The sequence below is a fragment of the Lissotriton vulgaris genome, chromosome 8 (assembly GCF_964263255.1).
Source record: "Lissotriton vulgaris chromosome 8, aLisVul1.2, whole genome shotgun sequence".
NCBI lineage: Eukaryota > Metazoa > Chordata > Amphibia > Caudata > Salamandridae > Lissotriton > Lissotriton vulgaris.
This window is the reverse complement of record NC_141696.1, coordinates 491,129,188-491,142,662: the sequence shown is the minus strand read 5'-3', so window position 1 is coordinate 491,142,662 and position 13,475 is coordinate 491,129,188. Positions and strand designations below refer to the sequence as shown.

Here is a 13,475-nt window from a genome sequence, read left to right as displayed (position 1 = left end):
GCTGCAGTGACACCTTGCACTTTCAAAACGTGCAGTTCACAATTGATATTGTAACAAGTCACCGCAGCATATGCTGTTCCCCTGCACTGAGGCGTGAATGAGCTTCTGGAGTTCAGTGCCCCTCTGCCTGACAAAAGCCTGCCCCTTACTCCATCCAGCTCAGAGCCGAAGATGAAATAAAACCCACACACCACGTGCACACACACACAACACCCTGCGAGCATCCAGAGCTTTAAGCAAACGTGCTAATAAAAATAGACACAACTGAATTGGACCTACCAAAAGAATAGCGAAGTGTTCTCACTCGCTGACTTTTCTTGTGTCAAAACCCTGCTGGAGCTGTGTCCTGCTTGCGACGCAACTCCAGCAATGCGCCGCTTTTACAGCACAGATGCATCACGCATCTGTGCTGTTTTTGCCCCATGGTGCGCCGCATTGTAAATGCGGGGCATCCATGGTGGCGTAGCAGCAGCGCACAATAAGTTGCGCATCCCTGCTGATATGCAGGGATGCGCCACTTATTGTAAATCTGCCCCAAAGTTTTCAGTCTATTGAGGATCCCCAGTGAGAAAAATCAGGGCAGCACTGCGAGGCAGCAATTTTCACAAATCACTGCCCTTAGAAATTGCAGCACTAACTCAAAAGAATGTGAATTCTTTATCTAATGGTTCCAGTTTTTCAGGCTGTGGAAGATTACACAGGGGCCTTAAACTATTCAATTTTCAGCAGTTACAGCTTATTTTAGAGAATTTTTCACAAGTGAAAGGCAAATGGAGGTACAAATCTATTTCAGTAAGGAAAAGTGGACCTCTGATCGCCTGTTGCCATCTAAAAAACAGCAACGTTATGACTGAGAAAAAATGCATTCAGAGAACATCTTCCAATTGAAGTGCTTGTGTACAAGTGGGTGAGGGGGCTTTGTAACATTGGGGATATTTAGCAAACACAATCAAGGCTTTAAAGCAATGCAAGCTGTTCTAAAATCGGGATATCTAAATTAGATCAGGAGTTGCAATCTGCTATGTCCTGATTAAGCGTCTCTAGGAAAGTGATGAAAATTAGGCGCTAGTTCGCAGGCGACATCTTCTCTAGCTTGACCTCTCTGCGGCACTGTCTTGCATACAGGGAATACAGCTGCTCAGGGTACATTTAAACTTATCAGAGTAGAACCAATTTCCGCTCTTCGGGACAATGAGCATCATTGGGCTGAAAGGATGTTTTCACTCTGCGACAATGGCTTTCACACACAGGGGAACACGATGTGCGTGGTGGGTAAAAGAGCAGCAGAGCTTTTTTTAATGTAAATAGAAAACACTATGCACAGCATTGTACATTTGAAAAAGACAAATAAGTTCCGGGGTTGAAATATATCTAAATAAAATACTTCTTTTGAATCACCATTATATTTATATGATGCTATGTCTATTCTTTAGCTTATTTCTAAAACTGAAAAAGAAAACACGAAAAGTAAAAAAGACTGATACACAGAATGCACCATGGTACCTAAACAACCTCTAGCCCATCACCTGCTCTTAGCTCGAGGCACTCAGCACCGACCTTGGAGAGAGTGAACATTCCAGCAACTCCGGGGCACAGCATTGGAATTATCAGCGCCGAGTCAGACACGAAATACCACCCACGTGTTGCTGCAGTCACGCTGCTCCGATGCGCCCCACATCCTGTTAGCTCCTCAGCTTGCGGCTGCCACGTCACAAAACCAGCCAATTCCAAATACCCCCACGCGCGGCATCCAATGATGGAAGCTGCGGGACTGACAAGCCAATCCTGGTGCTCCATGATGCGCCAGGATTGGCTAGAGAGGCATTTTTGCTGCTCGCCCTGTCGCCCTTTGTGAACCCGGGCTGTGGCAGGCGAACAGCACCCCTGGGTCCCGCTGGCGACCTTACAGTACGCATGCTTGAGTAAGTACCCAACTTTCCCAAGCATGCGCACTGCACTGTAAGTTCCAGATTGCGCAACTATCGGGATTGCGCAACTGCAGCAGGCCACCTGGCGGCTGGTTGTTGCAATGAATTTATTGCAATGTATTTATTTTAATTAGAGAAGGATTGCGGCCGGCGGCAGCGATGCGGGTCCATGTGGTGGCTGGTGGGGCTACGCCCCTACGCCCCAATGGACGCACCGCTACATTTCAACAACCCCATCCTTTATATGCCCACATCTATATGGCATGGTGCAACCCAAAACTCAGTCCTTTAACTGTCCACTTATTTTAGAAAGTTCATGTTAGGTATAGGTTTGTGTAGGATTCTGGGAACCGGTAACAGTTCTAAAACTGCATAATAAAAAATAGCGAAGCATGTTAGTTAAAGACGTTCAATGTGTTGAATTATTTTCTTAATAACTTGAGGTATTACATGCACTTTGAATTTCCTTTAATTGTTTACAATTGTCCCATTTGAATACCTGTTGGCAAAGCTATTCTAATACTTTTGCATTATTGTTTTATTAAACCAGCACGGAGACAGAAGTTTGAATGGACCTGGAAGCAAAGTTTATTTACGCTATGTGATGTCTTTTTTTGCAGATGGCCAAAAGAGGAAGAAGTCTTTAAGGAAAAAACTAGATTCACTGGGAAAGGAGAAAAACAAAGACAAAGGTAATTCAGCCTTTTTAAGCTGCTGTGGTCGGGGCATGCGGTGAAGGACACTGACTTGATAGCATGACATTTTTTTACATTACACGATAGTCGTCAATGTTTCTGCCTAAATCACTCTTGTTTGAGAAAAATATTGAGAACTGGTGTCTAAACTGTATTCTTACTTTAAATATCCTAGTATGCAGTGTCATCCACATTACTCCATTGTGTAGTTACATGAAGTGTGTGTATATAATTGAGTACTTATAAGATCCCTCAGTATTCTAATCAGAGCAACTTTCAGAGGCCACATAGATTATTATGCACTAAAAGTTATGGTAGAAACCATGGTTTGTCCAGGTTCTAGCAACATATTGAAACAATGCTATATGTGTGTGTATATATTTGATGGCCAAAACAAATAGGAGGACCCCACTCTAACTTGTAGAGGACGGTGGGGAAAGTATTTGTAAAAAGAAAACAAACGTCCGAGTTCGTTGGACAGTTTGGATGTTGTCTTGTTTTAGTATAGGACTAACGGGTATCACCTATAACAACCTGGGGTAATTTATCATTGCTAGAGGGGCATATTTTCCATGAAGAAGGCAAAAGTTACACACTTGTTGTGAGACAAAGAACATACATACATATATTTCCTTGTGATAGGAAGATTGTGTCTATGTTATATAGTAGAAAGTGTCTATGTTATATAGTAGAAAGCCGAAACGCCGCGTCGACCCTTTGATTCTGTGACCTTTTTATTTTAATAACATTGTGATGATCATGTTCATTGTCTAATGGTTTTAATGTATTTTTATATTTTGTATTGTGTAATAAAACCTGTATTTTGTTACCAAACTAAAGTGGTGATATGTTCTTAATCAGAAAAAAACGTTTTTAAATTAAATAATTTGTTTAATAAATTGTCTATTTTGTTGCAAGTAAATACATAAGATTGGCTTCAGATAACTGAATCAACTTTTTTGGATCCTGTCATTTCCCCGTAACTATTCTACTATATAACATAGACACAATCTTCCTATCACAAGGAAATATATGTATGTATGTTCTTTGTCTCACAACAAGTGTGTAACTTTTGCCTTCTTCATGGAAAATATGCCCCTCTAGCAATGATAAATTACCCCAGGTTGTTATAGGTGATACCCGTTAGTCCTATACTAAAACAAGACAACATCCAAACTGTCCAACGAACTCGGACGTTTGTTTTCTTTTTACATATATTTGATGGCCAACATACCATGACATTTTGTACATTTCACCCATACATCAGCATGTGATCTTTAAGGTATTTCTGGATGTGGAACGATTGGCTTTGCCCTGCAGATTAGCTATTTTGGAAATGTCGAAGCGGACCTTTGGGTCGACTACACAGTGTTGGACTTGGGAGTCAAAGAGATAGTTGGGATTGTAAAGGCTAGTAGTTTGGTGTGAGAACCTAGGAGGTTAGGTTGGAGGCTGATTTGATAGGGATGAGGAACTGGTCATGGGTCATTTAGTGTACAGAGAGCCTAGTGTCTGGCAGCTCGCAAGGTTGAGCTAGAGAATGCTGTATTATAAGGCATTCCTGATGTATGGGGATTGTTGGGGTAAAACATTTTTTTAACCCTCTTACCTGGAATCATGCCAGCCGCTGCCTCTACCCGGTCCTCTTCCTCGAGCCCAGCAGCAGGAAGCACTCCGGCTCCCACGCTCCCCACAGCCAATCACAACATGCAGTGTAGCATTGTGATTGGTCTGAGCGCCATGTTCGGCGCTCAGCCAGGGAATGGGAGGCTGGGCATGTTCTCCACCCAGGTTTTAATGCAGCCTGGGTGGAGAGCATGCAAAGGGCGCATGATGCTTTGGCTTGCCAGAGAGGGCAGCCCAAAGTGTCATGCACATTTACAGAGTGCACTCTCAGCTCCTTCCCCTGCAGTGCTCTGGTGTGACGGAGCCCAACTCCCCCCGAACTGAGCCACTGCAGTAGGATAAATAAAATGATAATAAAGCTGCGTGAGAATTTTTTTTTCTCTTTCAACTGCTCGGAGAGCTGTGGGGCGACGCTCCTTCCCCTTAGCATAGGAGCTGCTGCTGCTACAGATCCATCCCATTTATATGCCTTGAAATTCTGGTTTTTCCTCCCTCTGAGATTTTATAGGTTAGCAGAAGTTCTCCATCTAGGCTAATCAATATAAACGGTTGTCTAAACCTTGCTACTTTCTGAAGCAGTGTAAATGGCTCAATGTCAGTGGTATTGAGAGCTTCAAAATGGTGGATGGAGAGGAGCTCGAGGAATGAGCTCCGCTGGCTAGTGATCGAAATTAATCATAATATCCCTGTTAGCCCCATCACGACAAGGCAATCTCACGGCAATGTTAATACATCCGGACAGAGAAACTATTCAACACTCACAGATACAGAGGCTGCTTCACGTACGGTAGGATCAACAACCACGGATAGACACTTACACATCGCGAGCCTTGCTGGTTAAGACTTCGGCGGACTGACAAGTGGGCGCGGATCAAGGCCATTGCTGTGAAAGAGGATTCCGACCTCGAGCTGGCCAGGCTTTCCACTCTGCATCAAGGACATTGATCATCTGAGGTGGCGATCGGCCCCTCGGTCCTGGCCCAAACCACATCCACATCACCGGAGGTGTGCAGGGTCCGGGAATTTCACCACTATGGTGGTTGTGTCTGGGGCAAGTGGCGATCATCCCTCCATGCTTCGCCTGCGCAACACCGAGAATCGAGGTCGCGGCTGGTGCCGCCCGTCGGAGGCGGAGTGCTAATCCCTGTAAGGTCTCCTCTGCTGGGGCTCTGCTCATGACAGGGGCGGCGACCGTCCATCTTTGCGTCCTTAGTTCGCAGTCTCCAGGTGTGGTGAGCTAATTGTAGATGTGCCCGTCGATCGGAAACAGAGTGAAGTTCTCCAGTTGGTTTGCGCCGCAGCAGGTGAGCTTACTTAACAAAACACTCATGACTAGGTCATAGGAGACGGCCTCCGGCGTTTGTGGCTTACATTGGGTGTTGTGACCATCATTTCAGTGGCTCAGGGGTATTTACCTTTGGCATCACATCGCGAGCCAGTGATGGGCCCATGGAACCAAACAAGTAGAATAAAGTTACCCCCGGAAGGTTACCCCTGCAGGGGCTCAGTTTGTGACGGGACAGCTACCTTCCCTCACTGCTCCTTCAGTGCTTCCTTCACTCATAGACTCCAGGGCTGGGAAGCCTGTTATTTGGATGGTCATTGCTGTTGGTCATTGTAGTAAATGAATCCAGGTGGCAAGAGTAGGAGGATCTCAATAATACTTTATTTGAGATACAGAGTAAGATAAGAGCGGCCACTTCGATGCAGCAGTAACCAGTCAACTGCCACTTGTAGAATACAGAACATAAGTCACACATAGAGAATACACAATGTACCAGAGCAAGATTCTATAAAGACTAGAAAGATAACTAACCGCTTACAATGTACTACACATCTTCTCGCTTTCTTTAAAAGAAACAAAACCTAAGAGAAAATAAACAAATCAAAAGAAAAAAAAATCAATGAATGAAATCTTGAAGATAAGTTGGTGGTCTGCGAGACCTAACAGGACCCACACACACCAAATCATTCTGAGAAGGAGCATTTCCCAAAGAAGCAGGAGCATCTCCTCCACCAGAATAACAAATTTAATTTCGATGTACAGGCTCCAAAGGAATATGAGAGGCTAATAAGTACCCACTAGTCGAGGAAGGTAAGGAGTTACAAGGTACAGTGATATCGTCTCCACAAGAAGAGGAAGGAGGAACATTGTCAACAGCAACAGGCTTCAATCTTTGATAGAGAGCCACTCTCCTAAAATTCCAACACTCTCCATTGTTTAGAATGACACAATGTTTGAGAACTTTTTTTTACCTTAAACGGGCCTTTGAATTTCGAGAGACCCCTTTGTACTCTACCACTCTTGACTTTGACCAAGTCACCTACCAAGAAAGCAACAGAGTGACCAGGATTAACATGTTGTGCATGACATGAAGTGACACCACCCTGTACATTTTGCATTGTAACCACTTGTTTCATCCAGGCAGGTACCAACTTTGAACCAGGATCATGTCCTCTCATGAGTTGAAAAGGAGATGGACCATGAGGTAGGGGTGTTGTGTGATAGGCCCACAACATCTCATTGACCATTTTCCTAACAATGCCCCCACCAGTAGAAGCCATCTGTATTATTCCTTTCACCACTTTATTGGCCCTTTCACACACCGCATTGCCTTGAGGATTGTAAAGCGAAGTACGGTGATGAGATACCACACTCTTTCAAGAAAGATTGCATCTCTCTAGAAATGAGTTGGGTGCCATTATCAATGATGATGACTGAAGGCAAGCCTTCATCCTTAAATAGATTTCCCAAGAATCTGATCGTGCTCTCCGAAGTGATATCATTAGTAAAGTTGACAACCTACCACTTTGAAAAGACATCTACAACAACCATAGCGAACCTGTCCTTCTCATTTAGTTCGCCCATCGGACCAATGAAGTCAAGACAGATAGTGTGCCAAGGTACATCTGGACCCTGAACATGCACATCAGGAATTGATTTAGGTCCAGTCTTCAATCGCTTTTCACCTTCTTTACACATGACACACTGCTCAACCCAATCCACAACATGTGCATCAACACCTGGCCACCAAAAATGATTCTTAATACGGCGTTGAGTAAGGGTCTGTCCCATGTGGCATTCATGTACCAATGCCAAAAGTTTATTCCTAAGACCAAAAGGAGGTATGAACTGCTCACCTTTAAGTAAAATATCATTGTTAGTGATAGAAAGTTCCTCCAAAATCTTGACAAAATGTCTAACCAAAACTGAAACCGTGCTCCCACGCCTAGAACCTAACTTGATGAATTTAATGACCTCCTGAAGAGTGTCAACTGCCACTTGTAGAATACAGAACATAAGTCACACATAGAGAATACAGAATGCACCTGAGCAAGATTCTATAAAGACTAGAAAGATAACGAACAGCTTACAATGTACTACAGTCATCTAACAGGCCCTTCGTACAGACAGTTAAATCTACTTCTTTTGCATAATTGTCATTTCGGGTCAGTCAGTGGGCAGTACAATATCACCATTTTAGGCTCGCTCATTAAACTTCATCGGGGCCTTCCCGAAAAATGGTTGAACAATTAAAATAGAGATAGGACTACTCCCTCATCATTTACATAGAATACTACTCAAGGCATCTCTGCAATTTGCGAATAGAAAGAGACAGAGGACTACGCAACAGAGAAGCATGGGACGGTGAAAGAGGTATAGGACTACTCCACAGATTGGAGCTTCATGGCAGCCATCTTAGATGGGGCAATGTTTTTCAATTCACCTACATATATATATTTATGTATAATCTGTAACTAGTCATCTAAATAACCACAGGAGCTATTTAGCGTCTAGATTCCTGTTTTAGCCACCCTCCTACTACAAGATTGACAGAACAGAAGATTTTAATAGTAAGGTCCAAACGTATTAGGATTTCTTTTCCCATCCTCCTTCAGCACGCCTTCTCACCTATCCTCAACTATTCTGTACCTGCTTGAGGTTCTTTTCTACCCACGCCTCCTACCCAGCTGCTACTACCTACTCACAACCACCTCCTCATTGACTCTCTACTTCCCACAGCTTGGTCTACAACCAGTACTCCCGAGATTCTACCCACAATCACCTCCTCATTGACTATCTCTACATCCCGCAGCTCGGTCTACAACCAGGACTCTTGAGTCTCTACCCTCGCCCCCACCCAGCCCACTACTACCTACCCACAACCACCTCCTCAGTGACTGTCCTCCCCTTCTGCACCGACCCTCCCCTTCACACCCCTCTCCTCATACCACTCTCCCCCACGAGGCTCACACTCTCTTCCCATCTCTCTATATATCATCTCACCTACTGTACTGCCCTTATAATGGAACTCGCAGGCACACACTCCTACAACATCATTTACCCCTCCGACCTCACAAAAAAATCAGCCAAACGGTTCAAACATAATTTTATAAAACCGCACCCTGAAACACTCTTTGCCGATCCTTATTTCCCAACACACAACGGGATTACAACCTCTGACCTAATTTTCCTTACAAAGCGAAGAGCCCAATGGAGTTCTTTAAGGAAAAGCGCGCATGGTATTAGTTTATATATTTCGTCCTCCCAGCTCTTCCATTGGACAGCAACCATCACCATTTAAAATAAATGTACTATCCTCATCCAAGCCACAGGCCGCAATCTTACTCTCTTGGACAACATCTTACCTACGATCAAAAACCTAGTGTCCAAACCCTTGTAGGTTCCCAATCTCCATCCAGTACCATCACACAGGGAGTCACCTCACCCAATCAGTCTGACATCTTGGAACCCCAATCCCCCCCCCACCCCCCTTCCGACATTGGAATCCTATGAAATCCCTACCCAATTTTCTCACACAGCTAACATACCACATTTCACTGCACCAAACCAAACACGCTTGACTTCCTGCTACCACTCTGTCCTCTTGCGACATCGGTCTCCGACGCCGACACCCAACTTACCCCTCCCCCTAATACACTAAACCCAATCCCACCGAATCCACCCAGAACCCCGATCTTCACAGCTTCTTGGCCTCCCCGTCCACCTCTGGCGTCTGACTCCTACGTTATCCACACCCAGACGACCCCCCCTAACCTCACAACACCTCAACAGTCCCACACATTCGACCTCCCAATATGACTGATACAGCATATGTCCCATCTATTGATACTGAACTCCTACATTACTAGACAATAGCTCCCCCCAACCCTAACACCAATACCTCTCTTGTCTCTGCATCCATGCACTATATTGCTACTCCTTCCAAGTACTCACCCCGTCTCAGCCACCTCATGCAAGGCCATGCCTTGCCACATGTCTCGACAATACAGGACCTTAACGATCACGCATTACCTCCTGAGCTCCCCCCGCTCTCATCTACCCTTATCACTTCCACATTACAACCAGCCACCCCCTCTACTCAGCCACCTACATCCTCCAACATCTCGCCGGTCTCTGCATCACTACCCCATAAGGATACTCCTCACACTTACTCTCCCCATAACATCCACCCCCTCCGAAGTCTTAGGTTGGCACATGTCTCGACCTCACACTACTGCCATGATAATGCACTACCTGAGGAGCACGCCCGCCCCCTCCTTCTCCCTCCCCACCCACATTACAACCATCCACCCCCTCAACTCCGACATCTACAGCCCCCACTCATCCACCCTCTCACACAACACTACCTCCAACACTACCCTTACCCGCACCTCTGCAGCCACCCACATGCAGAACACAGCCTCCTACCCCAGTCATAACTGCCCTTAGATTTGAGGAAATAATGTTGGCTTTACTCCATATTGAAAAGGAACTCCAATCTTTCAAGGACCTGATATATAGCCAAACTTGGCGTAATTTTTCTGCAAGATCCTTTAATCCAAACTACCAATCACACCATATAACTCACACCCCTAAACCCATTCCACCCAATTGGAATTCAGTCCCCCTCCACAATACATTTTACCGCCCTAAGCGAAGCGTCAATCCGTTCTCGGAGAGCGATCTGCTATCTCTTCTACAATCCTACGATCCCTCTCCCACTAATTGCATTACCGCTACTCAGTTTACCATACCTGCTATACACCTCAACCCTCTCAGAGTTGCCAGACATAACAATAGAGGGATTGTCGATAGCAACCTTAGATGCGTCCCAATCACCCAAGACCCTTCCTGCTCCCTCCTTACCCCCGTCTTAAATGCACACTCTTAAACTGTAGATCTGCGTCCAGACAAGTGGCGGATATAGCGGAGCTCATCATTTCACAGGAACTAGACCTGCTTTTGTTAACCGAAACCTGGGTAACTGATTCCTCCACCCCACTGATGGACATTCTAGTTTTCCTGAACTACGACATTATCAGATTATACAGAATCGATAAGATAGGTGGAGGTATAGCCTGTATTCATCGGAGTGACATCACTGTAAATAGAGCCACATACCCGGTCTTCCCTTCCTGCGAATACTTATGTCTAGACCTTAGCAGCAACGACAAACCAGCTTGTCCACTGCACATCATCGATCAACCACCAGGTGACAATCTCATATTTTCGGAACACCTCATGGATATGATTTCAACTAACAACGGTAGGCAAAATAACCAAATATTCCTTGGCGATTTCAATCTCCACTGGAATGACAATAACAACACATTTGTCAACTGCCTCAAAAGCTTCCTGAATGATCTAGCCCTTACCCAAACCTGCAATGGCCCTACACACAAGAACGGATCAACCCTGGATCTAATAAGCTCTAAAACTGACGTAATTCAACTGGAATCGATACAACCCTGCGACTGCGATCACCATATCATTACCTTCTTTATCAAGGAAACAGTAAAACTTAACTCCGTTCAGGCCACGAAACCAAAGATTTAGAAAAGAGACTTGAAACAACTCAACACAAACACACTACCTTTCTCATGCTACAACCTTCTATTGCCACCAGCTGGCACCGCAGACTTGCATGATCTCACCAACCACTACTTCAACTCGATGACCACAATAATCAATGAGGTAGCCCCTCTTCAACTAAAGAGTCTCCACTAAAGACTCAAAATCTTGGTACAATAGCCTACTCAATAAAGACAGATGTTCTCTCAGAGTTGCTGAACGTAACTGGAGATCAGTCCCGTCGACTATTAACCTCAAAATACTAAGGAAAAAGAGAAATGCCTACTACAAGAAGATCAAGCGCACCAAAGCAGACTTCTTCAGACACCAACTAGACCAAGTTAAAAATCACCCCAAATAACTCTGAGCTAATCAAAACTCAATCCAAGGAAGCACCTCAACCGTTACAAGACGCCGCCCAATTGCAACCCAAATGTGAACAATTCTCCACCTGCTTTACTCAGAAGACCCTCAACATTGAGAACTATCTCTCAAAGGACCGATTACTATATTCTATGCCACATTCACAAACCTCCCCCTCACCACCAACTATGACACATCAAATCCCGTCAAAGTGTGACCCTAAGAACAAAGCCGCCTGGTTGTCTCTTGACACCTATTTGGAAGAGGCTTTGGGCAAGCTTCTAAATGCCTTTAAACCTTTGAACCACCTCATCGATTAGCTCCCCGCTAATACTGTTAAAGACCTAACCCCTTGGCTGCTTCCGCTATGGACCAAAATCATCAACAGTTCACTCCAACAAGGTTGCATTCAGGACACCCTCAAAGTCGGTCAGGTCTCACCCATCCTAAAGAAACCAACAGCTGACCTCACAGGTCGTAACAACTATCGCCCTATATCCAATATCCCTACCCTGGCCAAATTGCTTGAAAAATCTGTGCATTACCAACTAACTAAACATATTGTTCACTTTGACCTCCTTGACAACTACCAATCAGGCTTCAGAGCAAGGCACAGCACAGAATCAGCCATGACCCACATTATTGATGCACGTCAAATCCTGTACCAGAATGGATCATGCTTACTCATCTTGCTGGATCTATCTCCAGCTTTTGATACGGTCAAACACAAGAGTCTGCTTAATCTTCTCAGACTTAGGATGGGTCTATCAGGATCAGTGCTAAACTGGTTCCCCTCCTTTCTACAAACCGAACACAACAGTTCAAGATCAACAACACTCTTTCCAACCCAGTACCAGTAAGGCAGGGCGTCCCGCAAGGTTCCTCACTATCCACGACACTGTTTAACCTGTTCATGGAGCCACTCACCAAAATTCTACAAGCGGCTAACGTGCAATATCATATGTACGCTGATGATACACAACTGTATCTAAACATGAATACCTTAGAAGACATTAAACAGCTTAATGCCACACTCCTGAACACCCAAACATGGTTGGCAGAAAATCTCAAACTGAACGCTCTTAAGAACGAATTTCTCCCTATAGCCCCCCCTGCTAAAATCCCCTTGATGCAAAACTTAATCCAACATCTCACTGCACTCAACGTTCAACCAACTATTGTGGACTCAGCAAAATCCTTGGGAATAACTCTGGACAGTAATCTCACTATGCAGAAACACTTCAGCAGCGCTACAAAGGGAGCTAACTTCCAGATAAACATTCTAAGGAAGTTGAAGTTATTCATGCCAGTCAACGACTTCAAACAGGCTGTACAAGCACTAGTTATCCCTCGTGTGGATTATGGTAGTGTCTCTTTATGCGGCCTTCCAAAAGCGACTAGAGCCTCAATAAACTCTGCAGCAAGACTCATCACTGGCTCAAAAAGAAGTTCTCACATCTCCCCCGATTTAAAATCCTTGAACTGGCTCCCGTTTGAAGCAAGAATTCATCTAAAAATAGCTTGCAGGGGCGTGGCAAGGATTGAGGCGGAGTAGGACGTGCTTCCTTGTCCCTCCGGCGCCACCTGACATTTTGCTTTGTGTATCGCCCTACCTGGTGCCCATCCACGCTGAAGACGGTGTGGCCCTGTGCCCCCACGTTGTCCTGATTCCAACAGAGGCCCTATTTTTGAGATTCGTGGGGGAGCCTCGTTGATTTGTGCGGCTCAGCCCTGAGAGAGCCAGGGCCCGGCGAGCCTTGTGGCAGGGAGAGCTGAGGCCTGTGCACCGCAGAGTGACACCTCAGCAGCTGAGTGTGGCCGCCCCTGTGGAGTGTGACGCTGTGGCTGGGGCAGTGGAAGAGACGGGCAGCCGCTGTTGAGTCCGCAGCTTTGCTGGTCACCGTGCAGCGCTGAGGCCTGTCCGGGAGAAGCTGGTGTGCTCGAGGCCGCTCGGACTCCCGCTGAGTCGGCGGCGGTTGAGACCCCCGCTGGGCGGGCGTGTGCTCC

The 13,475-nt window shown here is 45.5% G+C and overlaps 1 protein-coding gene across 2 annotated transcripts in view; it reads left to right on the top strand.

Moving 5' to 3' along the window:
* ARHGAP6 (Rho GTPase activating protein 6) overlaps window positions 1-13,475 on the top strand; it is a 1,594,767-nt gene that overhangs the window by 921,041 nt on the left and 660,251 nt on the right. For both annotated transcript variants that reach the window (XM_086934307.1, XM_086934308.1), the window contains exon 3: window positions 2,549-2,620. In XM_086934307.1, coding sequence (XP_086790433.1) covers window positions 2,549-2,620 — 72 coding nt within the window. The remainder of the gene's footprint in view (window positions 1-2,548; window positions 2,621-13,475) is intronic.